The sequence below is a fragment of the Poromitra crassiceps genome (genome assembly GCF_964638095.1).
Source record: "Poromitra crassiceps genome assembly, chromosome: 6".
In the NCBI taxonomy this organism is placed as follows: Eukaryota; Metazoa; Chordata; class Actinopteri; order Beryciformes; family Melamphaidae; genus Poromitra; species Poromitra crassiceps.
In genome coordinates this window covers 8,748,526-8,775,427 of record NC_139627.1, presented here as the reverse complement: position 1 = coordinate 8,775,427, position 26,902 = coordinate 8,748,526, and the positions used below count along the sequence as shown (strand labels likewise).

The following is a 26,902-nucleotide window of genomic DNA, read 5'->3' as shown; positions in this document are numbered from 1 at the left end:
CATCCCACCCAAATCACTCATTTTGTGTCTAAAAGGCAGGAAGTAAAGCAGGTGCAAGCAGAACACTAATGAGGGTTTGCAACTTCCAATCCATTACCAGAGGCATCAGTATGGGGATTTGTCAAATGTGGAGACATCGACTGCTCTAGTCTAGATCCTAATGACTTTATTTTTATTTTTATTAACAAACCTCTTTAGTGACAGTGCCTCAGTCAGATGATGCCTTTTTAAACACAGACATCCAAGTAGATGAAGTAGTAGTTGGTGCAGTAAGAGTAGATGAAGTAGTAGTTGGTGCAGTAAGAGTAGATGAAGTAGTAGTTGGTGCAGTAAGAGTAGATGAAGTAGTAGTTGGTGCAGTAAGAGTAGATGAAGTAGTAGTTGGTGCAGTAAGAGTAGATGAAGTAGTAGTTGGTGCAGTAAGAGTCCAGTGTCAAAGAAATCAAGTTTTCCCTGTTGTCAAGTAGCTACTGCCTCAGAGTGGTACTACACTACGGGAAGACAATATTTAAAGGGCGGTGTTCTTTTTTTTATGTGTTGCTTTACCGTCAACAAATCCTATGAAAATAAACAAAATCAACAATGCGTTTGCTCTACTCCCATTACATTCCAACATGTACTGTTTTTTAGCCCAAAAACAGAAGTCTGACAGAACGAGAATCTCTTGTTCACAAGAACAGCTTTTTCCCCCAACTGCGATCCGCATCTTCAAGGCCAAAAAGCCTCCACGAATAAGGACTTTATCACACACATGACCTCTGTGCCCGAGTACATTACATTATACGTCACTTTAAAGGACTACACTTTACATCTTTTGTGGTTGTCTTTCTATACTGTTATTGTCTTCTACGATCGATGTGACCGCTACGCTGCATACTTGCACCGATATGTAATCAGATGATTGGTTATTAAAGTGAATCTGAAAACCTTGAAATACAGCTCACAAAGACATCGCAATTTTAACTAACGGTTACCACGGAAAGTCAGGCTGTTGTAATTATATTCAAATGGTAAATTTTTCATTACGCCGGTGACTTTTTCCGGTGCTACGGAACTACTTTTGAGATGGCAAAGTCTTTCTAGGCGGCTTATTAAGTTGAGGAAAAAGATGGCTGGCCTGGTGCATCGCCATGACATTTGCTTCCCACTGCAATGACTTTTGTGTGTGTGGATACATGAAGTTCTATGGCTGCTGGGACATGGCTTCATTGGGCACTGGGAGACATGGGACATGGGACATGGCTTCATTGGGCACTGGGAGACATGGGACATGGCTTCATTGGGCACTGGCCTCATGACAAGATTTGCTGGCAAAACAAAATCATTGCAGATTGTTATTTTCATAGGATTTGTTGAATGAATTAAAAAACACCAGCCGTTATCCTTTGAGAAGATCAGTCCCAAACATCTGTTAATGTCCAGCTCCATCTCACAAAATAGGACAACAAAAATCATTTGTTCTTTTTTTTTAATAAATAGGACAATCATAATCATTATCTTTGAATAGACTATCTCTTTAAACCTGACTATTGTTTGACAGCAGAAAACAAAAAAAGAGGAAACCATAAACAAAAGTAACCAAAGAGAGAAAAAAAAAAGTCTCTCCTGGAGTCCAGACCCGTTTGGCAACCCAGAGTTTGAGGCACAGCGGCAGTTAGAAGGCCGACTCCTCACCGCGTCCGAGATGAACAAAAACCCCTTGAACACTTTCACCTCCCCTCCGAGGTGCTGCTGTCCCAAACTAGCCAAACTGCCAGTCTGCTTTTGTGAACGTGCCGAGTACGCACAGAAAAGAGAGGGGTGACATGTGAGACACGGAAAAAGAAACTGACAAGTACGAAAAGTAATGGTTTGAATTGGGGGGGAAATACAAAGACAATGGTTCATGGAAATTGAATCAAAATGCATTAAAAAAAAAAAGCCTGGTAATTCTCTCTTAGAAAAATAAACAGTACAGTGGCACGGGACAAAATGGGTTAAGTGTATTTAAGTGTTGTCGTTTTTCTACAAGAGCCATGGGGGGCAAAAAAAAAAAAATGATTAAAAAAAATAAAACAATTAAAAAAATAAACTCGTTTTCCCATGTTCCCCTGGCCTGGGGCAAGAAAGAGCAGGCGTGCTGGTGCGCACACAAAAAAAGGTTGGCACGACACGACTGAAACAGCAAGGCAGGTGTCACTCTGCCACGGACAGGCTGATGCCTGGCAGGAAGCAAGGCAGGTGTCACTCTGCCACGGACAGGCTGATGCCTGGCAGGAAGCAAGGCAGGTGTCACTCTGCCACAGACAGGCTGATGCCTGGCAGGAAGCAAGGCAGGTGTCACTCTGCCACGGACAGGCTGATGCCTGGCAGGGAGCAAGGCAGGTGTCACTCTGCCACAGACAGGCTGATGCCTGGCAGGGAGCAAGGCAGGTGTCACTCTGCCACGGACAGGCTGATGCCTGGCAGGAAGCAAGGCAGGTGTCACTCTGCCACAGACAGGCTGATGCCTGGCAGGAAGCAAGGCAGGTGTCACTCTGCCACAGACAGGCTGATGCAGGCTGATGCCTGGCAGGAATGAGGTTTCATCTAGAACATGGCAAAGTCTGCTCATCCAGTGGCAACAGACATGGATGCAGGTCGTCACCATGGTTACCACAGATCAGCATGGATCAGGCTGAGAGGCTGCAGGTTGTACGTGCAAAGACGCCCACAGAAGACGTCCCGTTCGCTCGTTCCTCGGTTAGTTCACCATTTTTATTACAATTATCTGCACACATCAAAGGTCCTACTTCTGCTCCTTCAAAGCCAGACCTGGGGGCAGGGACTGTTTCAGCTTCTCGGCCTTCTCCTCGTCTGTGATGACCAGGGTGTACAGCTGCAGCGCACCTTGAACTTAACATTGTCCTCCTTCTGGATCTTTACTGACTTGGTATCCTTCCTCCTGGCTGTCAACAGGAAATCTTTGATTTCTTCAAATGTGTTGTGGCACGTTGAGCCGACTGAACGACAGTTCCATCAGCGAGGGGATGAAAATCGTTAGTTCACCTTGTCCTGGAATATGTAGAGGTTGTTGGTCGTTGCCACGGCGATGATGTTGTCTTGCGGGTGCCAGGCGGTGTGCAGGATCTTCTTGTTGAAGTCCAAACTGTCCACGCTGATCTCGTCCTTCTTGCGCTTGCCGCCGGCGGACACCTTGCGGGGCTTTAGGACCTGCAGGGGCTTGCTGTTCTCGCGGGATGCCTCCAAGGTGACGTCCCGCCTGTGGCCGCGGTCGAACATCCGGAAGAAGTTGTTGTAGGAACCGGTCATCACCACGCTGAGGAGAGAGAGGAGACACCACAATCAACACCACGCTGAGGAGAGAGAGGAGACACCACAATCAACACCACGCTGAGGAGAGAGAGGAGACACCACAATCACCACGCTGAGGAGAGAGAGGAGACACCACAATCATCACCACGCTGAGGAGAGAGAGGAGACACCACAATCATCACCACGCTGAGGAGAGAGAGGAGACACCACAATCAACACCACGCTGAGGAGAGAGAGGAGACACCACAATCAACACCACACTGAGGAGAGAGAGGAGACACCACAATCAACACCACACTGAGGAGAGAGAGGAGACACCACAATCAACACCACGCTGAGAGAGAGAGAGGAGACACCACAATCAACACCACGCTGAGGAGAGAGAGCAGACACCACAATCAACACCACGCTGAGGAGAGAGAGGAGACACCACAATCAACACCACGCTGAGGAGAGAGAGGAGACACCACAATCAACACCACGCTGAGAGAGAGAGAGGAGACACCACAATCAACACCACGCTGAGGAGAGAGAGGAGACACCACAATCATCACCACGCTGAGGAGAGAGAGGAGACACCACAATCAACACCACGCTGAGAGAGAGAGAGGAGACACCTGTTATCGTTGATGGACTTGAAATGAACTTTTGCTCATCTGGCTGCAGCGATGTGACAAGGCCGACGGAGGAAGAAACGATCTCAGCAGAGTATAGTGAAATACTAACCTAAGGTTTTCTACACGCTTGTTAACAATTCACATAAGTACCTATATGAGCACATAAAACACATTATAACATGAGTGTTAAGTTATGCGTGTTAACTAATCACATATAGTACCTATATGAGCACATGAAACACATTATAACATGAGTGTTAAGTTTTCCTATATATATATAGTGTGAGCAATGTTCAACCATATATCACGTGAAGCATGGATTGAATTATATCAATGAAATGCAGTGTGTTAACCAGTAGAGGATTTTCAGTTGCATGATGAGACATGGTAAATTGAGAAACGAAATGTACTGACAAAGGGACCATGGACTTCGAAGAGTGTGAAAAATGTAATCTCAATAATAATAATGGATTTAATTATATGCTGAAGTGGTCTATATTACATGAGCAATGTTGAAATGACAATCTACTAATGCAATGTTATAGTAAGCCTATGATAACTAATGTTTCCAAGGAAGAGCTGGGAGAAATGTATGGCAGAGCATTCACTGATACTGTAGGAGGTGGCTTGGCTGAGAGCCAGGACAGTCACGTGCAGTGGGACCAAATGGCATCCAATTAGGATTGAGGTGATTGAGTTCATGACGACTCAGCAAAATCATGGAAAACACACCCCCTAGAAAAACAAATATAAGGAGGAGGATTTCAGGGCAAACGCTCTCGAATCCACCAGGGATAGAGCATAGATGCTGTAGGCAGGTCTCATTAGATTAAGAGAAGTTCTGGAAATAGGGTAAAAGAAGCACTGTCCGAGTGCCTGTGCAGGAAAATCCCCCGTTAATACACGGTTGGAGCACAAAGACCAGATATAGACTCCACAAGGGAGAGAGAGGAGTTAGGAAGGCCATTAGATTAATAAGTTCGGAATTAGGGTAAAAGAAGCACTGTCCGAGTGCCTGTGCAGGAAAATCCCCCGTTAATACACGGTTGGAGCACAAAGACCAGTTATAGACTCCGCAAGGGAGAGAGAGGTGTTAGGCAGGCCATTAGAGAAATAAGTTCGGAATTAGGGTAAAAGAAGCACTGTCCGAGTGCCTGTGCAGGAAAATCCCCCGTTAATACACGGTTGGAGCACAAAGACCAGTTATAGACTCCACAAGGGAGAGAGAGGTGTTAGGCAGGCCATTAGATTAAGAAATAAGTTCGGAATTAGGGTAAAAGAAGCACTGTCCGAGTGCCTGTGCAGGAAAATCCCCCGTTAATACACGGTTGGAGCACAAAGACCAGATATAGACTCCACAAGGGAGAGAGAGGAGTTAGGAAGGCCATTAGATTAATAAGTTCGGAATTAGGGTAAAAGAAGCACTGTCCGAGTGCCTGTGCAGGAAAATCCCCCGTTAATACACGGTTGGAGCACAAAGACCAGTTATAGACTCCACAAGGGAGAGAGAGGAGACCACCAGAGCCACATTAGATGGGAACAAGATGCATATCAGAGATACACAAGGTTCCATTTAGACAGGTTGGCCATCTCAGATAAGAAATCTTGTAAAGACAAAGGGTGATAATGTACAAGAGAATGATCTAAACAACAATGACATGTATATTGGACAACATGTACTGAACAATGATTTTAATTGCTTTGTAATAACTACTAGACTCTTATATAAAACCTAATATCACACCCTGGACTTTTAATTTTATTATTTTTTTTTTTGAACATCTGTGAGGAGACCTTCAACTTCTCAAAGGTAAGAGGTACTCTTGTGTGATAGCTTTGCAGCCCCCTCTATTGGTAAAAGGAAGGCCAGACTAGTCCGGGGGCTTCAGCCCCCCTCCACAGGATATTAGGTAATTCTACTATTTAGGTCAAGGTTCTTCCACATGTAAATGGAAGAGGCGTCTAGCGCCACTTATCTCAGTAGACTGCCCACCCGGAGTCCGGGAAGGGGGGGGAAGATAACCATATGATCTAGGGCTTAGAGGTTAAAAGGGAAGACATAGCAGTTATTCATCCGGAAACTAAAATATGCCTTTTCCCTAAGCGAAAGTAAGACAATTGGTTTGCATCTTTTTGGAAGAGATCCGCTGGTCTCATGATCTCTCACCCCCGTGGTTTGAAAAGTGTGCCTATTAAGGCCGTAGTAGTCCGAGGAAGGAAAGCTAAGGTCAGAGGTGACACACAAATCATCACATGGCGCCCAACGTGGGGCTTGAAGAAGGCAAGAAGTCTTTTCGTGTTAAAGAAAGTAAAGAATCCAGAATATTAAATTGTTGCACTTTCAAACCGCGCCAGAGTAAACTTGATCTTATCAACAAAACTAAATAGAGCAAGTATCTCTGATAAACTCAGGTAGAAGCCGCAAAATATCGCACCGAGATCTCTCGCAGGGGAGACAGGGGATAATTAGTTCAGCTTCTGCCTCAAACCTGAGAAAGGAAGAGAGTGCAGCAGAATACACGGTATATAGGTAGGAATCCGTAAGCCTAATACAGGGGAAAAGTCAAAAGGCCAATAGAACGGCCGACTTCGCATTAAAAGTACTCTCGTGTTGTATCCAGTAAAGAGTAACCTCGAGAGGGACTGTATTTTATTCAAAGGGGCTAAATGGCCAATAGCAATAAACCCACAGTATAAAATACCAGTGTGAAAAAATTCTCACTAAATCCTACCAAAATCCTCTCAAGTCACCACCACCATAAGGTCAAAAGTCATACGCAAAAATGGCTGAACGCGATAATGATCGTGAAACAGTTTACTCCGGGGGAGTAACGGATGATGAAGACTCGGATATCGGGGAATTAACTGACCCGCCACCGTATGCGCCCGCTTCAGCCCCCCCTCCTAGCACCAGTGAGGAGAGGGGGGAGGGGATGGAAATGCCTGTTCTAAGCCCTCATGGAAAGTCAATACAAAACGAACTAGACATATTGGTCTCCACTGCGTTAGTAAGCCGCCGGAGGGAACAGCTCCAAGCCGACGGCCACGAATGGGAGGAATCAGAAATAGGGGACAGTCCCATAAATGAGCCTCGCAGGCAGAACCTACAAATAGATCCTGCACGGATCAGAATAAGACCAGAGACAGCTAGCAGAGTGACGGTGCTAAAAACTACATTTGAACAATTTGATACACCTGATAGCTACTGGCTGGTGAATCCAGCCAACTTCCAGTTAACAAACAGTGGAGGAATAGCTAAAGTCATTGAACGAATGGCCGGACCAGGACTAAAAGCTGAATGTGCATTGAGACTGCAGGAAAATTCTGGGAAAATTCCCTGGTACAAAGCTGTCGTGACACTGGGCTACAACCTGCCAGGCTGTGCCGGAGTAATACATATACCTGTGCATGATAACAGAGAGGGAAACCTCCCAGAGGAAACATCAATTGGCCATTTAAAGGGCAATTATCATGCAGTGATAGCAGAAATGCAACAGAGGGTGAATCCTAAGAAAAGGGGGGTCCCACTGATAATGCCACTACTCGGATGTGGTACATATGGGCATTCATTCTCGGCCAGCGCTTTAGCTTTAATAGAAGCACTGGAGGAGAGCGAAACCATGTTCCCAGTACTGCTAATAAATCCAAATAGAGAAGAGGCTGCCGCCCTTCAGAGACACTTACAGCTGATAAAGGATAACGATGGGGGTGAGTTACGACCCACAGAGAGAGATGAAACAACAGTAGAAGGACAGGGTAAAACTCTAAGGAGAGAGAGAGCATCCGAAAATGACTTGGGAAATAAACAGACTATAGGGGACGCTGGAAAAGAAATGATACAAGCCCGCACACTCAAACAAAGGGGGGCACACCCTCTAACCCCCCCCCCTAGTAAAGAGAAAGAGGCAGGCGAAGAACCAGCCCCGCTGGGAGGCATCAGGATATTGGCTGTAGGCCCCGGCAGTGCAGGGACATTCTTTGGGCCCTTAGTCACCTTTTGTGACCCCCAACTCTCAGACCTCTCGGACTGGGATTCTGAGGTTAGGAGGGCAGTGGGGCTACGCACACTAAGAGTGGAAAAGGCACTGGCCCTACAAGCCCTAAATGTAACGGCCTTGAGGCCTGGGGAGCAAGTAGAAACCTCTCCAGGGAAGCTAGCAGAGAAAGTTACGGGAATCATTCACTTGTGCCTGCTTGAGGAAAGACAGGATCGCTATAGCAACTCAAAGGCTGCAGTGGCCCGCACACTAACCAACAGCCTGAAGGAAATCGTGGAAGACATGGTAGTGGCGAAAGAGACACACATGTTGCTCAGAGCCCGTGTACAAAGAAAGAATTACATGGGCTTTAAGCCCAATGCCCTGTTAGAATGTGTGGCCAAAGCGGTGGCCTCCCTGGACACTGAAATAGTAATCACAATTCTAGTAGACTCCCAGGAAAAGGTGAAATACTTAGGGAAGAAAATACAGGAGAATTTAGCTGAGAGTGAAGAAGATGCCTCCTCAGAGGAGTCAGAAGGAGAGAAAACACCAAATGAGGCTAGGCCTCAACCCGAAGCCCCGGGCGTGCGGATGCTGCCCCCGCCCCCCCCCCCTCCGAGGGTCTACACCTAGGCTTAGCCCGATACGAGCAGCAACAGGTGATGAAACAGAACCAGAGCGCCAAAGGAGGCTGCGAGTCAGGTTTACTGAAGAGACGGAGGAAAGAAAAAAACAGTCTGATGCGGCAAGAGTAGACCAAAGGCAAGTGCGGCCAAACAAAAGCCCCAGCACTGGACCCACTTACTATACATCAGAGGGCCGTCCTTTCACCCCATACGTTGTAGGGCTAGAGAAAGAAGCAGACTCGTGGGAGTTAGAACTCGCCATCCCTGAAGAGGGGCAAATACGATCCGACTACCCCGTAACCTGGGGGGAGGCAAAAGCGGCAAGGCACGCTCCCAGTGCAAACGAGCTACTGATACACCAGGGGATTCTAAAACCCTGGAAAACCGCATACTTGGAGACAGGATATGATTGGCTAAAAGAGGGAGTAATGAAGAGAGATGAAGCAGTAATAAAAGGACAAATGGTGCATAAGAATTACAGAGAGGGAGAAGACAGACAGGAGCCAGAATATGACCCCAGGCTTAACGACACAGCCTCCGCTTTTAGTTTATATGGAAACAGAAGTGGGGGTAATGGGGATGAGATACTGGGCAATAGCTCAATGGGGATGATTGGGGGACAAAATATACAGAGTATCGTTCACCCTAGAGCCGCCCGGACACCACTCCTCACTCAGTTGCTAACCGCACCCCCGCTGACGACTCCCCAGCCGGCCCACCTATTAACACCAATATCCACATTGTTTAATAGCGCGGGGAACCCGGCTATCTATATGGGGGATGTGTTTAAAATACTAAAAGCCCAAGTCCCCCAGAGAGAGCGCATGGAAAGTGATAAGGATTTCCTGGACAATGTCTTGAGGGCTGGGGTTCCCAGAGAGCTGTTAGCTCACCCCTGTGCTGCTCAATTCATGAACACGCAGCGCCAGTGCCATATTCCTAGAAACACTAGCGTGTTAGAGGCTATAGAGTTAATGGCCACCAGCCCCGGAGCTGACCCTTTTGGGGACGAATGTGCGCGCGTGCAGAAATGGATTAAAGAAGGCACCCTCACATTGTCAATGGGACTCCGCCACCTGCAGGCAACGGGGGCTTACAGTATGACCCAATTGGAACGTTTCCTGATGGGAATACCAGGGGGGATGGACTTAGCATCGCGTGTCTCCCGGTTAAGAGATGATGAATGGGCAAGAGAGGTTAGCAACTATGATGCCAAATCTCACCTGTTATCTTTAAAACGAGTCCAAGGGGGGAAAACAGAGACACCTAAGGAACAAAGAACACCGAGTAAAGAGCCGTCTTTTTCCGGGCTAGCCCCGAGACGCCTAGAGGCAGGCCCTCTGAACCACAGGGTCGGGCCACAAGGAGAGTCTCGGGGAAACTTCAGGCAATCAGGTTATCAAAGGGGGCCGCCAGGACAAGTAGCAGAGGGCAGATATCTCAGAAGCGAAGTAAGCCAGAACAACCCGAGAATCGCTCCCACTGGCCCCTCAAATCCCACCACATCTCACCCAGGGCATCAAAACCAAAAATTGATAAGACGCCCATGGGTGGAGAAGGAAGAATGGCAAAAGATGTCACTAGAGCAAAAAGAAATTCACAGGGAAAAACAGGGAGAGTGGGACAAGACTCACCCCAGGAACTAATTAGTTTCAATGCCCAGGAGCGACCCCTCGTAACAAGTATACTAAAACACACCATAGAAGAGGGAGGAAATCTAATATGCATGAAGGCAGGAAAAAAGTATCGATTAGACACGGGCGCTGATATTTCAGGATTGATCGGGGGGGCACCGACGGGAAGAAAAATCCTAACAGAATTGGCAAATGGAGATCAAGCGTTACTGGATGAAGTGGAGTGTGATGGGATAGTAGGGGTAGAAGCGAATTCCTCACTAATAAGCCTTACAGACCTAAAACAGTGTAATGTCGTTAAGCTACATTATATGAGACCCATTGACAACGAAGCAACAATAGAAAGAATAGCGAGTGAATCAGATTCCACACAGAAGGATAGACTGAAACAAATCCTAAAAAAGGGTGTATACTCACGCTTCAAAAATGACTGCGGAAAGGTGGATTATGTACATATAATAAAAGGAGGAAGACCTGGAAGACAGCCGCAACACCGAGTAGACCCCCGTTGCGTGGAGGAAATAGGGAAAACCATTGCTGAACTAGAACAGCTAGGGATAATAAAGAAAGTGGATAGTTCACCCGATAACACGCCAATTATGGGAGCTGCAAAACCTGACGGCACCTGGAGGTTAGTGCATAACATGAAAGAGTTAAACAAGCGTACGGAAACAGATGGGAGGTCCCTAATAAATGCCTCACGAACCATCCGTACACTGCCCAACCTGAAATGGAAAACCAGTATAGATTTAGCCAATGGATTTTGGTCAGTCCCACTAGACGAAGGCTCACAGCTAAAAACGGCGTTCACTTGGGGGAGGAGTCATTTTATTTGGAGAGTTTTGCCGCAAGGTTAGGGAAGGGGATTGGGCACCCCGAACCTAGCCTTGAACAGGCGGCGGCAGGCCTGCGAAGGTCTGAGGGCACGTTAAAAGCAAATATAGTGCTGGGGAGAGGACTGAAGGCCCCCGTGTCTTGAAGTATGAATTAACATACTGCCGTGGTACCGTCTAGTCGGCGTGTTTGTCGCATGTAGGTGTGTGGGCAACACGTGGTACGTGGATGACAGTCCACACCTAGCAGAGTGGGCTTCTGTGATAGGAGTCACTTTGTGAACAGGCAAGGTGGATGTAACGGTTAAAGTTTCTATACCCATAGCAAAGTGGGGTAGGGATCAGACCGTCGGCTTCCAACCGGGTGGCCAATCACCACTACGGGATCCACCTTAGAGGTGGGTTGGCGGTCGCTATCGATCTGGGTCATCTGCCGGTTGGGTCGCAGAAGCAGTAAGACCATGTTGGACTATATGTCAACATGGCCGCGCGCTCAGCTCAATGTACAGTCAGGCCACTACAAGCCAAAAGCGAATGAGTTAGTAGGCAAGTAGTGCTCCTGTGATCAGTGTTTTTGAAAAGAAAACACCGGGAAGCAGGAGGCTGAGTCGTCTAGGTGGAGTGGGCGAGGCCAGCTCACCTCAGTCGATCCAGTGGAAAGGGGTCTAGCCCTGGGCTTGCATCCTTCGGGAAGGTCCGAAGGACTCAAGCGTATAAAAACGCACCAAATGTCTTTGTGACAATACTAGAAGAAATTTTAGACGGCCTCCAAGTGACGGCCTACATCGATGACATCTATTTCTCCCATGATGATGAAGAAGCTCATTTGAGAACTCTAGAGGAAGTAATAACAAGACTGGGAAAAGCAGGCTTTAAAATAGGCCTCAAAAAATGTGAAGTCGCCCGTCACCGGCTGACGTACCTGGGGTATGACATCACGCCCCTGGGGCGGGCCGTAACTGACAAATACCTGCAAGAAATCAAAGAAGCCCCAGAGCCAAAAACACAGGGTGATCTAGAGAGTTTTGTAGGAAAGGGGACCTACATTTCGAACCATGTAAGTGGACATGCTCAAGTGGCCGCCCCCTTACATGCTAAAATAGGGAAAATGAGACATTCCCAGGCTCCTATTAGCATAACAACAGGGGACATTGAGAATTGGAAGAAACTGAAAGCAGTGCTGTTAACAGCAAGGGAGTTAGAAAAGAGAGAAGAGACTTCACCACTAGAGGTCCACCCGGTCCTAGAAAATGGGGGGATCACTCTGGAGTGTAGAAACCAGGGTTCAAAAATGCCATGTCTGTTCTTCTCCTATAAGTTCAAAAAGGCTGAAGTGAAATTCATCAAAATAGAACAGATGCTGTGTGGGGTCTTCCACTTCTACAAGGCCCTAAGAGAGTTGGCACAGGGCCAACCTATCACAGTGTATACAGAATACCCCAGCCTCAAACAGGCTAGTAAACAGACAGTCGAAGGGAGTAGGGCGTTGATGACCCGATGGGGCCACTGGGAGATGATGCTAGTAGACCCGGAATTTCATTTTGAACTTTTGGGTCATAAAGTATCGAAAGAGAAGACACAAACAAAGCAAAACCCAAAAGAGGGCCCGCCCTCTAATGTGTACCTATTCACCGATGGCAGCAAAAGAGGGGGGGAAAATCAAGCCACATGGGCATTCATAGTGAAAAGGGGAAATGAAACAATCATCAGACAAAGTGGACAATGCGATGGTTCCGCGCAAACAGCTGAAGTAATAGCTATCCTGGAGGGGCTCCTCTACTGTAAAAGAAAAAAACTAATGTTCTTAAACATCGTGACAGACAGTGATTACTGTTACAAAGCGGGGATAGAGGAACTATCCTACTGGCAAGACCGATCATTCACTAATATAAAAGGAAGAGAACTGTCTCAGGCGCAGCAGTGGGCTGTAATTGCGGAGACGTTGAAATCCATGAGGGCAAAATGGATAAAAGTGGCAAGCCACACTGATGCTCGTGACTATCTACACGATGGTAATCGAGAAGTGGACGTATTGGCGCAAAAACGCAGCGAAAATGGTGGTGCGGGACTGAGGGGTATTACGCTAATATGTCCAGAGCAATGGACCAGCGTGAATGGTGTAGTGCGTGTGCCCCAGGGTACAGAGGCAACCCGGGTCGCAAATAGCATACACCAGGCCTTAGGCCACGTGGGAGGAGCTCGAGTTAAACAATGGTGCAAAGAAAATCGAGTGGAGATCCCACACGTGTTACCAGTGGTCACTAAGTTACGCAAAGAGTGTGCAGCATGTGCAAAAGCTGGAGGTTTTAAGAAAACAAAGGTGGAACCCAGACCAATAACCTGTGGAACAGAGTGTGAACACTTCAGCGCTGATATAGCGGGACCATTTTCACAGAGGACCAGTCTAGGAAACAAATATTTCTTAGTCCTGGCAGATAATGGGTCCAGTGCAAAAAGAGTGTGGCCGTTGAGGGCAGCCAATGGCAAGGCGGTAGCCTCTAAACTGGCAGAAGCCTTGATAAGCTTTCCTAAAATGAAAAGTTTAAGGATGGACAATGGGTCACATTTTAAAAACAAAGTAGTGGCCTCCTTACTAGAAGAGGCTGGTATACAGCAGATCTGGAGCACTGCCTATGCCCATCACACTAATGGCGTTGCAGAGCGGGCAGTAAGAACAGCCAAAGATTGGATTGTGAGAAATGCCCCTAAAACATGGGATGAACCAAAGCAACTCATAAAAATGCACGAGACAATAAATTTAGCCAAATTAGCTAAAACAACAGAGGGACAAACCGCTAATTCAGGTGTCTCTGTTTTTTCTGCAGGAGACGTGGTCTGGGTCTACCGAAAAAAAGTACTACCTGCTAAGGAGGGATTAAGGTCAAAAACAGAAGGAACGGACGTTGTAGTGGAGGTAATATCTCCCAATACTATTCTCCTAAAAAAGTTTGGGATAGTTCACCCTATGCAGATACGCAAAACTGAGGGGTAGGATGTCATTAGACAGTGTGAAAGCTGGAACATTGCCAGAAGCATGGCAGCTAGCTTCTGTGAAAGGATTATTTCTGCTTTCTACCGGCGGGGGGCTGCCTGGAGTACCTCTGCTATTTATAGGCAAGGCTATTAGTCTTGTGGACCATGCAAAGAAGGGATATTTGAAAAAGGATGGTAGAGAAAAGGTAGTGTGGAGCCCCTACTCAATCGGGTCCTGCGCTTGCTGTGGGGATAAATGTGCCGTTACTAGATGGAAGGGGTGCGCTGAGGCAAAACCCCAAAAAGTGCCAAGTCCGGGTCGCAATATGCACACCCTGCCAGAGGGAGGAATAGGACCACGAGAGGGTCCAGCCGGGTTACGGCTGCTTTTCTGCCCAAACTGCTATAAGCACTTTGCTCTGCGAATGTATGTGGGAACACTACCATGGACAGATAAAGTAGAGAGGCCTGGGACCTGTGGATGTGAATGGACGGGCTTTGGCCTGTGTCGGTGTAAAATGCACCAGGGAGCCTGGTTTACAGGCAGTCAGGAGATAAGAATGGGGGAGGGCCACTTGTGCCAAGCTCACCCTATAGTAAAAAGGTTCTATGCAAACACAGGAGGGAGAAACTGGCGAAGCAGCACCCAAAGTTTGACAGGCTTGGGAGATGAAGTGTTAGAGTCAATAATCGATTTTAATTGGCCACCCCTCAATGCTTCACGACATCAGTCACGAGAGGGCCTAATAAAGGCTGAGGAATTGCTTCTGCTCGCTCCCTGTAAAGGGAGATTAGAATTAATGAGCCACCTTGACAGCAGCTCAGAGGCTCTGGCAATGAGTCCAGGAGATCTTATCAGGGGGATGATTTATGGTGAAGGGGTTAGCTGCAAGAAAGGCTCTCCAAGGACATGGGAGAGGCCACAAGGGAAGAATATGGACTGGTACACAGAGGCATCACAGTATTCTTCTGGTGTGATCGAACACAGGGTGAGGGCAGTAACCCTGTTAGTGGGGAGCACCCGGAGTGTGCTGAATGGAAAAGTGTTGATTCCGGGCAAATGGGTAAAAGTGGATACCGGCATGCGGTGGAGTTGGATTACAGTGGAAGTAGTCACCACGCATAGAGGGGCAGAGGGAAACATGGTGGCCATTCATTGGCATATTGAAGCAGCTGAGAACCCTGAAGCAAAAAGCAAAATAAAGAAAAGAGTATCCTGGCTTGGTATAGGATTTACACAGAAACTCAGTGCTGCCCTCAAGATGAAACCCCGAAAGAATGATAGGGCGGGGCCTGCTAATGGCAGCTAAAAAAGCATTCTCTTCGACCTCCCACTTCACAGGTCCAGAGAGGGGATGGAGGAGTCAGGACCGACGGAAGCCATTCTGGGGCCAGAACAGGGGAGCGAACCCGGAACGATGAAGCCAAGGTCGAAAAAGAGAATATTAGCAGGCTTCTTAATTAGAACATTCTTGTGGGCCATATTCTTTTGGGGATTGGCCTGCATAATCCTATTACAAATACAGCCAAATACAACGTATCAATGGGAGATAAATAACATGACCTCCCTGACCCAAACAGCCCTGAAAGAAGAGTATTCTTGGAAAATACTACCCCTGCCATGCACTTCTGCATGGAGGGATTGTAGTAAAGGGTGTAACGAATCTGACCTGACAGAATACCTGCAAAGGTGGAAATGGGAAGCCGAAGAGTCAGGGTTGAATACGTCAGATTTTAACCCGCGTTTCCCGGAGAAAATAGGAAATAAATGTAGAGTAAGATTGGACTCATTATTTGAGTGTCAGATTCAAGCAATATTGAACATGACAGACCTATTCAAAGAAAACTGTATTAACAGCTGGCTTACCCACCGACAAGCACGACTAGAATGGGAAGAAGGAAAAATGAACGGACGTATATTGTTCCAATTTCTGTTACCGGCAGATCACACTCGGACTATAATGAGATCGTGGGTAAACACAGCAAGGCCGCAATTATACACATGCTCAGAATGGAGCATGCGACAAAGAGCAGTGCAGTACACTTATTATGAAAATTGGACCCCTTGGGGAAAATATAAGAACTGCACTTTTAGCAAAGATCCGAAATTCGACTTGCCGATGATGAGGGAAATGCACTTGTCCCCTGACAGGTTAGGAGACCAAGAGGGGGGGGCATCCGCCAGGATACAGACCACAGTGCCCTTTCCCCCGAACGTAGAAAAACACATGTCCCTGTTGGCCGACAAATTAGCATTAACAAACGGGGCGGTTGAGACCCCAAGGAACAAAGGAAAAAGGGATCTTAGCCTAATGAATAGTGAGTTATCAGGATATTTACGCGAGGCATCCGGTTGTTCCCATCCAACCAGGGAGAAATGGTTTAAGTGGAATTTAGCAACTGCTGTGACAGGGAATGGCAGTGTTATAGGATATCCAGACGGCTTACCCTGGCTTCATGTGGAAGGAGGATGTACATCCACACAAGATTGCTATTATTTCTGGGCCCCAGTGCTGGGGTCAGGGGTCGAGAATGAGATACAACAGATGGGCGGGCACTTAACTAGACTCGCTGAATGCATCCAAGGGAGGTTGCAGAGAAAGTATCCGACTAAGTACGCACACAATGAATGTACAGGGAGCAACGCCACCCATTTCTGTATAATAGACATAATTGAGCCCTTGTGTGATGTTAGGAATCTTGGTTCGGGCCAATGTAACTGGACGTGTGACCCAGCCAAGTTCAGATCCAAGCTGTGGAGATTTGTGCAGCGAAACACGAGGGGGGGCTATAGAGCAGAGGATCGCCTAGGATTGGGAATGACTGAGTCAGAAGTGAAGACTATTAGGCCTTGCTGGACACAGAAGGCCGGGAAGAAAAACACCTTAAAAATATTTGTAGAACAACAGTGGGCTGCGAATATGATGGGGTTACAATTAGGATATGAAGTAGTAGGGGCGCCACATTTCTTACTAAAAAGGGTGAATAATAGCCATATTACTGTCAGTGAACAGAGAGCTGGAGGAGAAGGAAAAATAAACCCCAGAGAGTATCAGATGCCCCCTCCATATGTACTAGCAAAATGGGAGAATGGAAAAGCGGTTCTCAGGCTTGGGATCACGCCCACTATGGGGAACAGGGCGGCCTTTTGGTATGGGTATCAGAAAGAAGTTTATGGCTATTATGATCAATTTTATTGTTCAGACGAGGATAAGAAATGGTGCTACAAATATGATTATTATCCCTCACAAGGCCGAGAGGCCGCATGGAACTTTGTCAGAGACATAGTCCTTACTCGAGAAATAACAAAGGACAAGGAGGGGTTCCTTATAATGCGGGGAAAAAATCAACACTCACAAAATGTGTCCCTAGCTCACTGTATAGAACCTGACACTAACAACTGGTTTAAAACCTACCCCCTACGCTCAGCTCCCAGACCACAAGAGGCAATAATGTTCCACTATTGGTTTGATATGCCTAGGCTAAAGAGGTGGATGGGAGGAGACTACGGTTTTAGGGGTTCCAAGGAATATATGGGGGCCTGGAATGGGGTAACCGGTCAAGCTAAGGCACCTATTAAGGCATCGGGGGGACATGGGTCTTTTCGCCAGTCACCGTGGGAGGGGTATTTAAGCATGAGGGCCCCATATTTTCTACCACCAAATGCGTACCTAACTGGGCGACTAGCTTGGACGAGCAGGACGTTCTGTAACCATAAGGTAGAGTGGGCAATTTCTCGGGCGGGGTCAATAGATATGGGACTACCGTGGAAAGATATCTCATGGGATAAAACCTTTATGGATAAGCTAACCATGCCAGTAAATTGGACAGTGGCATGGGGTGAAGGAAATTGTACCTCTTTCAAGGATTACAAGGGTCCGGCAGAGTGGGAGAGTTGGTTTTTTATGTTCGCACTAACAGTGGGTGGCAGTGTCACAGTGGCATCTAGAGTGTTAATAGACAAAACCACCGAGCTAATTGAGGCTGTGATAACCGGCATTTGGGACTGGGTGTGGCCTTTACTGAGCTGGATTATCCCAGTGGGCATTTTTGTAGGAATAATTGTGTCCTTAATAACACTTAAAAGGCTGGGCCTACTGGAAGTTGCTGGAAAGGGCTGCAGCCGTTTTGGAAAAAAATGCAATAAAGGGGGTAAAATAGGGAGGACGCTAGTCGTTAAGGCAATGGCGGGTAAGAAAACTGCTCAGCCGCTCCCCAGAACTCTGGGTGACATGACCCTTCGGCTGTCAGGTGAGAGAAGGGAGGAAGTAGGCCCCTCCTAAAGAAGGAGGAGGAACATGGGCACGCAGGAGATAAGAAGGCCTTATAATGATGTGTAGAGGGCAGGTCAGCAACAGAAAGGAACACTTGTACTGTAGAGATGAATTTGTCTAGGTGTGAGAGTGAGATTTCGACTTCAGTACAGGCGATCAGTGGTGACCGTTCTACGGGATTCTTATCGCGTGGGGTTTTACTATCCAGCACGTACCCTACCAAACCTGCCGTGACCCGTGGACCTATTAGACCTCTAGATGCAGATGCTGAAGGGAACACAATCTCCCTTGCAAACGTAGAGGTAAGATAAATTTTTAATGATAAATATGATAAGAAGTTACATGTATATGGAGCAAGAAGTAAGTAAGGAGGACAGCCTATACCGTATATAACAAATACAAAAAGCAGAGCCCTAGTAATGAGATGACTATGAGATAGTTATGTAATGTTATCTGTTATGACAGGTGGTGAAAATGACTCCAGCAGGGTCGGAGTGGAGAGCAATCCGGAAACCTGCCAACTTGACCCTTGACATGTGTCACCTATGTGGGGAAGCAGGGCAGCTCCTAGTAAATAGCCCCCTATTAGGCCCAACATGCTTGCTCTGCCTGGCACGCCCCATACTATTAAAGGATGAGAGAGAGGATAGAGAGGGGAGAGGGTGGCAATCTAGATTCGCCTGGCCATCGGAAGTGTGGCCTAAGAAGTTAGCTCACGATTTGATCCCCCTGGGCATATTTACTGGAGAACCGTCACACGGAACCCAAAGGCCTGCTTATGATTTCACTGATGTGACTAGGGTATTCCAGGGGGAGAACTACTGCCTGGATAGAATGAAAGACAGGAAGACAGGGAGAATCTGTTATGGTATCCCAGCTTGGCAGAGAGGTCCTGTTGTGCTCAAACTGTCAGAAAGTGATGAGCCTGCACTTGTTCCTTCCAGAGGCCAGCCGAGTCAGGAGGGAAGCGGCATTGGAGCTCGGCCTTCACGGAGAGAGAGACACGTGCAGGTCAAAAGCCCCCTCCTGAATCCCTCCTTAGCAGCCCCGAGACGGTCCCTGAGATTGAATCTGAAAAGTGTGGGGGTGGGGCTGGCCGACCTGACGTTGGAGCCAGGGGGGACAGCCCAAAGCTACCCAAAACTGAAGAAGCTTTCATAAGTGAGTTACGGGAGATAGATATGTCAGATACTGAGGAAGAAGACGTATTAGTAACAAGTATCGACTATGACCTAGATTTTGGGCTAAAAGGGGTAGATTGGGGGCAGGATGATTTGGGGAGAATAAATGAGCAAATTAGAGCATTAGGAGGAAATAGTTATGAAGGAGAAGGAGAGACGTTTAGTGATAATAGAAGTGAGGAACAGGAAATAGAGAATGAAATAGAATTAGGGCATGCTGAGAGTCCTGGAACATTCATTCCAGACGCAATAGAGAGTGAAATAGAATTAGAGTATGCTGAGAGTCCTGGAACATTCATTCCAGACGCAATAGAGAGTGAAATAGAAATAAGGCATGCTGAGAGTCCTGGAACATTCATTCCAGACGCAATAGAGAGTGAAATAGAATTAGAGCATGCTGATAATCCTGGAATGTTCGATCAAAATGAAATAGAGAGTGAAATAGAGATAAAGCATGCTGCAAGTCCGGGAGTTATAGTAACTCCAAATGACCAGATCAAGCAAGTGACCGAACAAAAAAGGTGGGGGTTAGGTTCAAGACCCATTAATCAAGAAGGGTGGGAGACAGAGTGGAGACCCATTAATCAAAGAGGGAGATATGTGAAAAGTAGGCCGGAGAGAATGCAGCTTTTTGACTATAGAGGCAGAAAGTTTCACGACTACGAGTTGAGGGACCCACACTCATGGATGGGCATAGTGACAGCAAAGGGGGGGTGGATACCTGATACAGACCCCTACTACATGGGAGAGGGGAAGGAGGTTCACAAGTGGTGGAATGAATCAAGATTGGGTTGGAGAGGATCGGGGATATGGCGGTGTGGTCCAGCAGGCCGGTTCCCACACATCTACAACCCCGACAGCATGCCAGAGCCCCATGCAGTCCCAGTGACAGTCATCGTGCTGGAGATGCCTAGAGGACCATGGTGTGAGATCAGGGAGATCGGGGGAAGAATACTGGTCCACCTGGTCTCCTGGGAGCAAGACAGGGGGCCCCCTTTCATGCACCGGGAGCCACAGCCATTTCCAGACCGTTGGTTCCCCTCAGACGAGAGGGGGCGTGGGCATGGACCAGCCCGAGGCGTCGGCCGCAGCATCCATCGAGAAAAGTCCACGAGAGGGTGTTATCGTTGATGGACTTGAAATGAACTTTTGCTCATCTGGCTGCAGCGATGTGACAAGGCCGACGGAGGAAGAAACGATCTCAGCAGAGTATAGTGAAATACTAACCTAAGGTTTTCTACACGCTTGTTAACAATTCACATAAGTACCTATATGAGCACATAAAACACATTATAACATGAGTGTTAAGTTATGCGTGTTAACTAATCACATATAGTACCTATATGAGCACATGAAACACATTATAACATGAGTGTTAAGTTTTCCTATATATATATAGTGTGAGCAATGTTCAACCATATATCACGTGAAGCATGGATTGAATTATATCAATGAAATGCAGTGTGTTAACCAGTAGAGGATTTTCAGTTGCATGATGAGACATGGTAAATTGAGAAACGAAATGTACTGACAAAGGGACCATGGACTTCGAAGAGTGTGAAAAATGTAATCTCAATAATAATAATGGATTTAATTATATGCTGAAGTGGTCTATATTACATGAGCAATGTTGAAATGACAATCTACTAATGCAATGTTATAGTAAGCCTATGATAACTAATGTTTCCAAGGAAGAGCTGGGAGAAATGTATGGCAGAGCATTCACTGATACTGTAGGAGGTGGCTTGGCTGAGAGCCAGGACAGTCACGTGCAGTGGGACCAAATGGCATCCAATTAGGATTGAGGTGATTGAGTTCATGACGACTCAGCAAAATCATGGAAAACACACCCCCTAGAAAAACAAATATAAGGAGGAGGATTTCAGGGCAAACGCTCTCGAATCCACCAGGGATAGAGCATAGATGCTGTAGGCAGGTCTCATTAGATTAAGAGAAGTTCTGGAAATAGGGTAAAAGAAGCACTGTCCGAGTGCCTGTGCAGGAAAATCCCCCGTTAATACACGGTTGGAGCACAAAGACCAGATATAGACTCCACAAGGGAGAGAGAGGAGTTAGGAAGGCCATTAGATTAATAAGTTCGGAATTAGGGTAAAAGAAGCACTGTCCGAGTGCCTGTGCAGGAAAATCCCCCGTTAATACACGGTTGGAGCACAAAGACCAGTTATAGACTCCGCAAGGGAGAGAGAGGTGTTAGGCAGGCCATTAGAGAAATAAGTTCGGAATTAGGGTAAAAGAAGCACTGTCCGAGTGCCTGTGCAGGAAAATCCCCCGTTAATACACGGTTGGAGCACAAAGACCAGTTATAGACTCCACAAGGGAGAGAGAGGTGTTAGGCAGGCCATTAGATTAAGAAATAAGTTCGGAATTAGGGTAAAAGAAGCACTGTCCGAGTGCCTGTGCAGGAAAATCCCCCGTTAATACACGGTTGGAGCACAAAGACCAGATATAGACTCCACAAGGGAGAGAGAGGAGTTAGGAAGGCCATTAGATTAATAAGTTCGGAATTAGGGTAAAAGAAGCACTGTCCGAGTGCCTGTGCAGGAAAATCCCCCGTTAATACACGGTTGGAGCACAAAGACCAGTTATAGACTCCACAAGGGAGAGAGAGGAGACCACCAGAGCCACATTAGATGGGAACAAGATGCATATCAGAGATACACAAGGTTCCATTTAGACAGGTTGGCCATCTCAGATAAGAAATCTTGTAAAGACAAAGGGTGATAATGTACAAGAGAATGATCTAAACAACAATGACATGTATATTGGACAACATGTACTGAACAATGATTTTAATTGCTTTGTAATAACTACTAGACTCTTATATAAAACCTAATATCACACCCTGGACTTTTAATTTTTTTTTTTTTTTTTTTGAACATCTGTGAGGAGACCTTCAACTTCTCAAAGGTAAGAGGTACTCTTGTGTGATAGCTTTGCAGCCCCCTCTATTGGTAAAAGGAAGGCCAGACTAGTCCGGGGGCTTCAGCCCCCCTCCACAGGATATTAGGTAATTCTACTATTTAGGTCAAGGTTCTTCCACATGTAAATGGAAGAGGCGTCTAGCGCCACTTATCTCAGTAGACTGCCCACCCGGAGTCCGGGAAGGGGGGGGAAGATAACCATATGATCTAGGGCTTAGAGGTTAAAAGGGAAGACATAGCAGTTATTCATCCGGAAACTAAAATATGCCTTTTCCCTAAGCGAAAGTAAGACAATTGGTTTGCATCTTTTTGGAAGAGATCCGCTGGTCTCATGATCTCTCACCCCCGTGGTTTGAAAAGTGTGCCTATTAAGGCCGTAGTAGTCCGAGGAAGGAAAGCTAAGGTCAGAGGTGACACACAAATCATCACACACCACAATCAACACCACGCTGAGGAGAGAGAGGAGACACCACAATCAACACCACGCTGAGAGAGAGAGAGGAGACACCACAATCAACACCACGCTGAGGAGAGAGAGCAGACACCACAATCAACACCACGCTGAGGAGAGAGAGGAGACACCACAATCAACACCACGCTGAGGAGAGAGAGCAGACACCACAATCAACACCACGCTGAGGAGAGAGGAGACACCACAATCATCACCACGCTGAGGAGAGAGAGGAGACACCACAATCAACACCACGCTGAGGAGAGAGAGGAGACACCACAATCAACACCACGCTGAGGAGAGAGGAGACACCACAATCAACACCACGCTGAGGAGAGAGAGGAGACACCACAATCAACACCACGCTGAGGAGAGAGAGGAGACACCACAATGGCTTACCTTGGAACAATGTCCAGAACCAACAGTTTTCTTTTCTGAATTTGAGAGCTATTTATTCATTGATTGATTGATTTATTACCTGTATTTATACAGGGGAGTCTCACTGAGAGCAATGCTCTCTTTTTCAGGAGCGCCCTGTTCACATTCACACATACATTCACACCTGGAAGCTGACCAGTACAACCACAGTCTGATCTGCTGGCCACTGAGCAGCTCCACTGGAGCGGTTGGGGTTAAGGGCCTTGCTCAAGGGCACCTCAGTGGTGGTAATGAGGGAGGGGCAAGCGCTGCTTTTTCACTTTGCCCACCCAGATTTATCCTGCCGGTCCCGGGGATTGAACCGACCACCTTCCGGTCACAAGCTGGCTTCTCTAACCTTTAGGCCACCACTGCCCCCTGTCTGACTAGTGTGTGAACCAGCACAACACTGGACAAGTGATTGTTATGTGACGTTGATGCAACGTATTATCATTGTACATTTTAAAGGACAGAGGTCAAGTGTTGTGAGACATCCTCAAATTTTCTATCCAGCTCCAGTTTCCTCAAAATTGTGGTTGCTCCTTCCAGTTTGGGGGTCTTGGGCCAGCCCAAATGTTGCAGTCACTTAAAGAGTGAAGTTTATACGATAGAAAAGAGAAGACAACAGCTCGCTGTGGCTCTCTATTAACATCCTATGGATATGGATAAATTGCTGCCTCTGTTGGTATCAAGGAAACTGAAAATACAGGCGATTGTTGACCATTTTGGTCTAAACCTTACTATAGTTACAGACATTACTTATAGCCATTGTGGAGTGACTCCTGTTACCTGCACATACAGTGTCTATTAACTTTACTCTGCTACAATGTGTCCTATACATAAATTCAAATTCTGGCAGTGTGTGTGTAGCCTGTGAAAAGTGAAAATCAGTGAGCACCAGGGGCAGTGTTGGGCAAGTTACTTTCAAAATGTAATATACTACATATTACTAGTTACTTTACAATATTACTGTCTGTGTAGACTCATTACTTATTACACTATGTTTGCATTACTTTCTTGTCTTGAAGTCAAGTGTACTGTAAACCATCCAAAAATCTCAATGTTATCCTTTTCCTTTGTTATTGTCATCTATAGTGGTTATTTGCATAAAAACAGTTTTATTGGGAAATGATTGTATCTTTATTTAAATGTGCTGTGATCAAATAAAAAAAGTAACTCAATTTGTAACTTGTTTTATTTGACAAAATAACGGGTATAATATTACCAAAATCCTATTGGTAATAAGTTATATTACCGAGTTACTGCTAAAAGTAATATATTACCTGTAACATGTTACTTTTGTAATGGTTATGCCAAACACTGACCAGGGGTTACACTGGAGGTGCTATTGGTGTAGGTAGGAGCACACACACACACACACACACACACACACACACACACACACACACACACACACACACACACACACACGCACACCTATGTCATGTGCTGCACACAAAGATCTTATATACGGAAGATGAACACTCCAACTTATTGGTGTAGGTAGGAGCTAACCTGTCATTTCCATTCCAGCAGCATTCAAATTTGTCGAAGATGCAGTCATTCTCGTAGAGCGAGCACAGCTTGCTCCTCAGGTACTCATGAACCTGTAATGATCAGAAACGGGCGTGAAAAGGAGGCAGTGATGAATCAAGCAAACACTGTAAGACCTCAAATACCATTTCAGTCATTCATCTACTCATAAAAAGATATAGAGGCCCAAACTTTAACTACGTACATGTTTGTCTCAGATAATGAATGAGGTTGTTTCTATACTAAAAACAGGTGCATGTTTAGGGGATCACCCAGTGGACATCATGTGAAACTGCAAGGAATGCATCAGAAAAAGGTGTGGCCACTGCGATACAGAATCGCATTCTTCTGACCAGCTTAGAGCCAGAGGTAAATTCACTCACAACTCACTTGAAGTAGCACCAGAAACCTTCCCCCTCCTACCCTGCATCTGTTTGTGTCAGTCTCACCTGATAGGTCTCCACAGGCCTGTTCTCCATGTTCAGGTCCCAGATCTTCACTGACAGGTAGTCCCTGGTCATCATGTAGCGCCCGTTGTGGCTAAACTTGACATCCGAGATTGAGGATATGATCTCAGAGAAGAAGGACCGATTACTGGGATCCTCCGGCTCCTCGAACACTGGACAAGACAAAGCAGGTGGGTATAGATTTAAAAACAAAAAAAAGGTAACTCTGGGATTCTCTGAAGGGCCAGCGTTGGATAAGATTTACTCCAATGACGATCGGGGGTGGAAAACGTTTCCTACGACTTATGCAGTTGTTCACACGGAAAGATCGTAATGAACAAAGACAGCGACCGACTTTTCCCCTTTAGATGCTCCCTGGATCCCAAGCAGCATGGTAAGCTGAGGGAGTGCAATGCAGAACCACCCAGGGCAGTGGTTCTCAAATGGGGGTCCGTGGCACTTTGCCAGGGGGTCCCCGAAAGGTTTTCAGGAAAATAAAACTAAAAACGTATTTTTTTTTTTTTTGCAAAAGCTTCATAGTTCAATGAAAATATGTTATGCTGTAAATCTAAAATGGTTCATGGATTACATTCTAATCTAACAAACCTATCAATTTAAAAGTCAATCACGTTACCGTGGAAACAATTAAGCTTAGTCCCAGAATGAGGGGGTCCCCGGTATATTTTCTATCTTGTAAGGGCTCCTTGGCTGAAAAACATTTGAGAACCTCTGCACCAGGGTATACAAGAGCGGGCCTAAAGCAAGTTATTGAATGCATGCTGAACCTTTGAGCCATGTTAAGACTCTGAACTAGAAGGAGGCAAAGCAGCAGCAGCAGCGATGTGTGTGGCAGCATTGGCGAAGCAAGGATCAGTGTAGAAGGGAGCCATATTTAAATGGACCATCTTGTTGTGAGAAGGGATGTGATTGGTGAATGACTAAACGCTGATCCAATCAGCGGGCTGTCAGCTGATTACAGCTGGGGCGTAGGCCTATGTGTTAGCAATAACAGTTGATAACAAGGCATTTGGTGGCATTTTGCGCATACAAACACTGCAGCCTCATGTCCACACAGATAGAAGTAGGCAGTGCTGTGTGTACAGCTGATTTAATGAGACACAAACAAAACACAAGTGCTAAATAGCATTTATACGATTATAACTACCGTACTGTTGTTGCGCGGATCAGCCATCTTGGATTTTTTACGTCGGGGCTGCTGAGGCTCCTACCAGTTTGGAATGGGAAATACCAGCTCTAGTGACGTCACGTCCCAGCTCATGAACTTTGAACCGGTAAGATTACCAGTTCCCAGTTATAAAGGAATGCACGATTTGTCTGTCAGAATCTGCTTCATTTACATTCGGAAGTGTGACTTTGACTTTGAGACCTTACAATGGTGGGGCGGGGGAGACAAACAAACAAACAAAACAATACTCCACAACCACCTCCAATCAACAGACAAGTTGAAGAGCACTTGAAGCCACAGCCTTGTTGAGGTAGAGAAATGCAGGTTGAAATAAGCCGTTTTCCCACATGCGCTTTGTACCGCTAAATGACCGGAACGTGGTCTAATGCCTGCATGTGTGAAAGTTGTCGTGCCGGTATAAGCGCGACCCCGTCATCGCGGACATTTCACCAGTTTCGAGCCAGTCAGAAGAGCGGTATGCGCGATAACGGGCGCAAGTGTAGAACGGGTCCAGT

The 26,902-nt window shown here is 46.5% G+C and overlaps 1 protein-coding gene and 1 pseudogene across 3 annotated transcripts in view; both read right to left on the bottom strand.

The window, feature by feature from the left end:
• Positions 1 to 2,149: 2,149 nt before the first annotated feature.
• On the bottom strand, positions 2,150 to 2,998 carry LOC310777682 (large ribosomal subunit protein eL38 pseudogene; annotated as a pseudogene). The gene is made up of 2 exons: positions 2,983 to 2,998; positions 2,150 to 2,951 (listed from the first exon to the last, which is right to left on the bottom strand). The product of its transcript is annotated as a large ribosomal subunit protein eL38 pseudogene (transcript).
• LOC310779070 (serine/threonine-protein phosphatase 2A 55 kDa regulatory subunit B alpha isoform-like) overlaps positions 2,747 to 26,902 on the bottom strand; it is a 39,713-nt gene continuing 15,557 nt past the window's right edge. For both annotated transcript variants that reach the window (XM_083639566.1, XM_083639567.1), the window contains exons 8-10: positions 25,205 to 25,374; positions 24,738 to 24,829; positions 2,747 to 3,298 (exon numbers count right to left, since the gene is read on the bottom strand). In XM_083639566.1, coding sequence (XP_083495692.1) covers positions 3,019 to 3,298; positions 24,738 to 24,829; positions 25,205 to 25,374 — 542 coding nt within the window. In that variant the 3' untranslated portion in view covers positions 2,747 to 3,018. The remainder of the gene's footprint in view (positions 3,299 to 24,737; positions 24,830 to 25,204; positions 25,375 to 26,902) is intronic.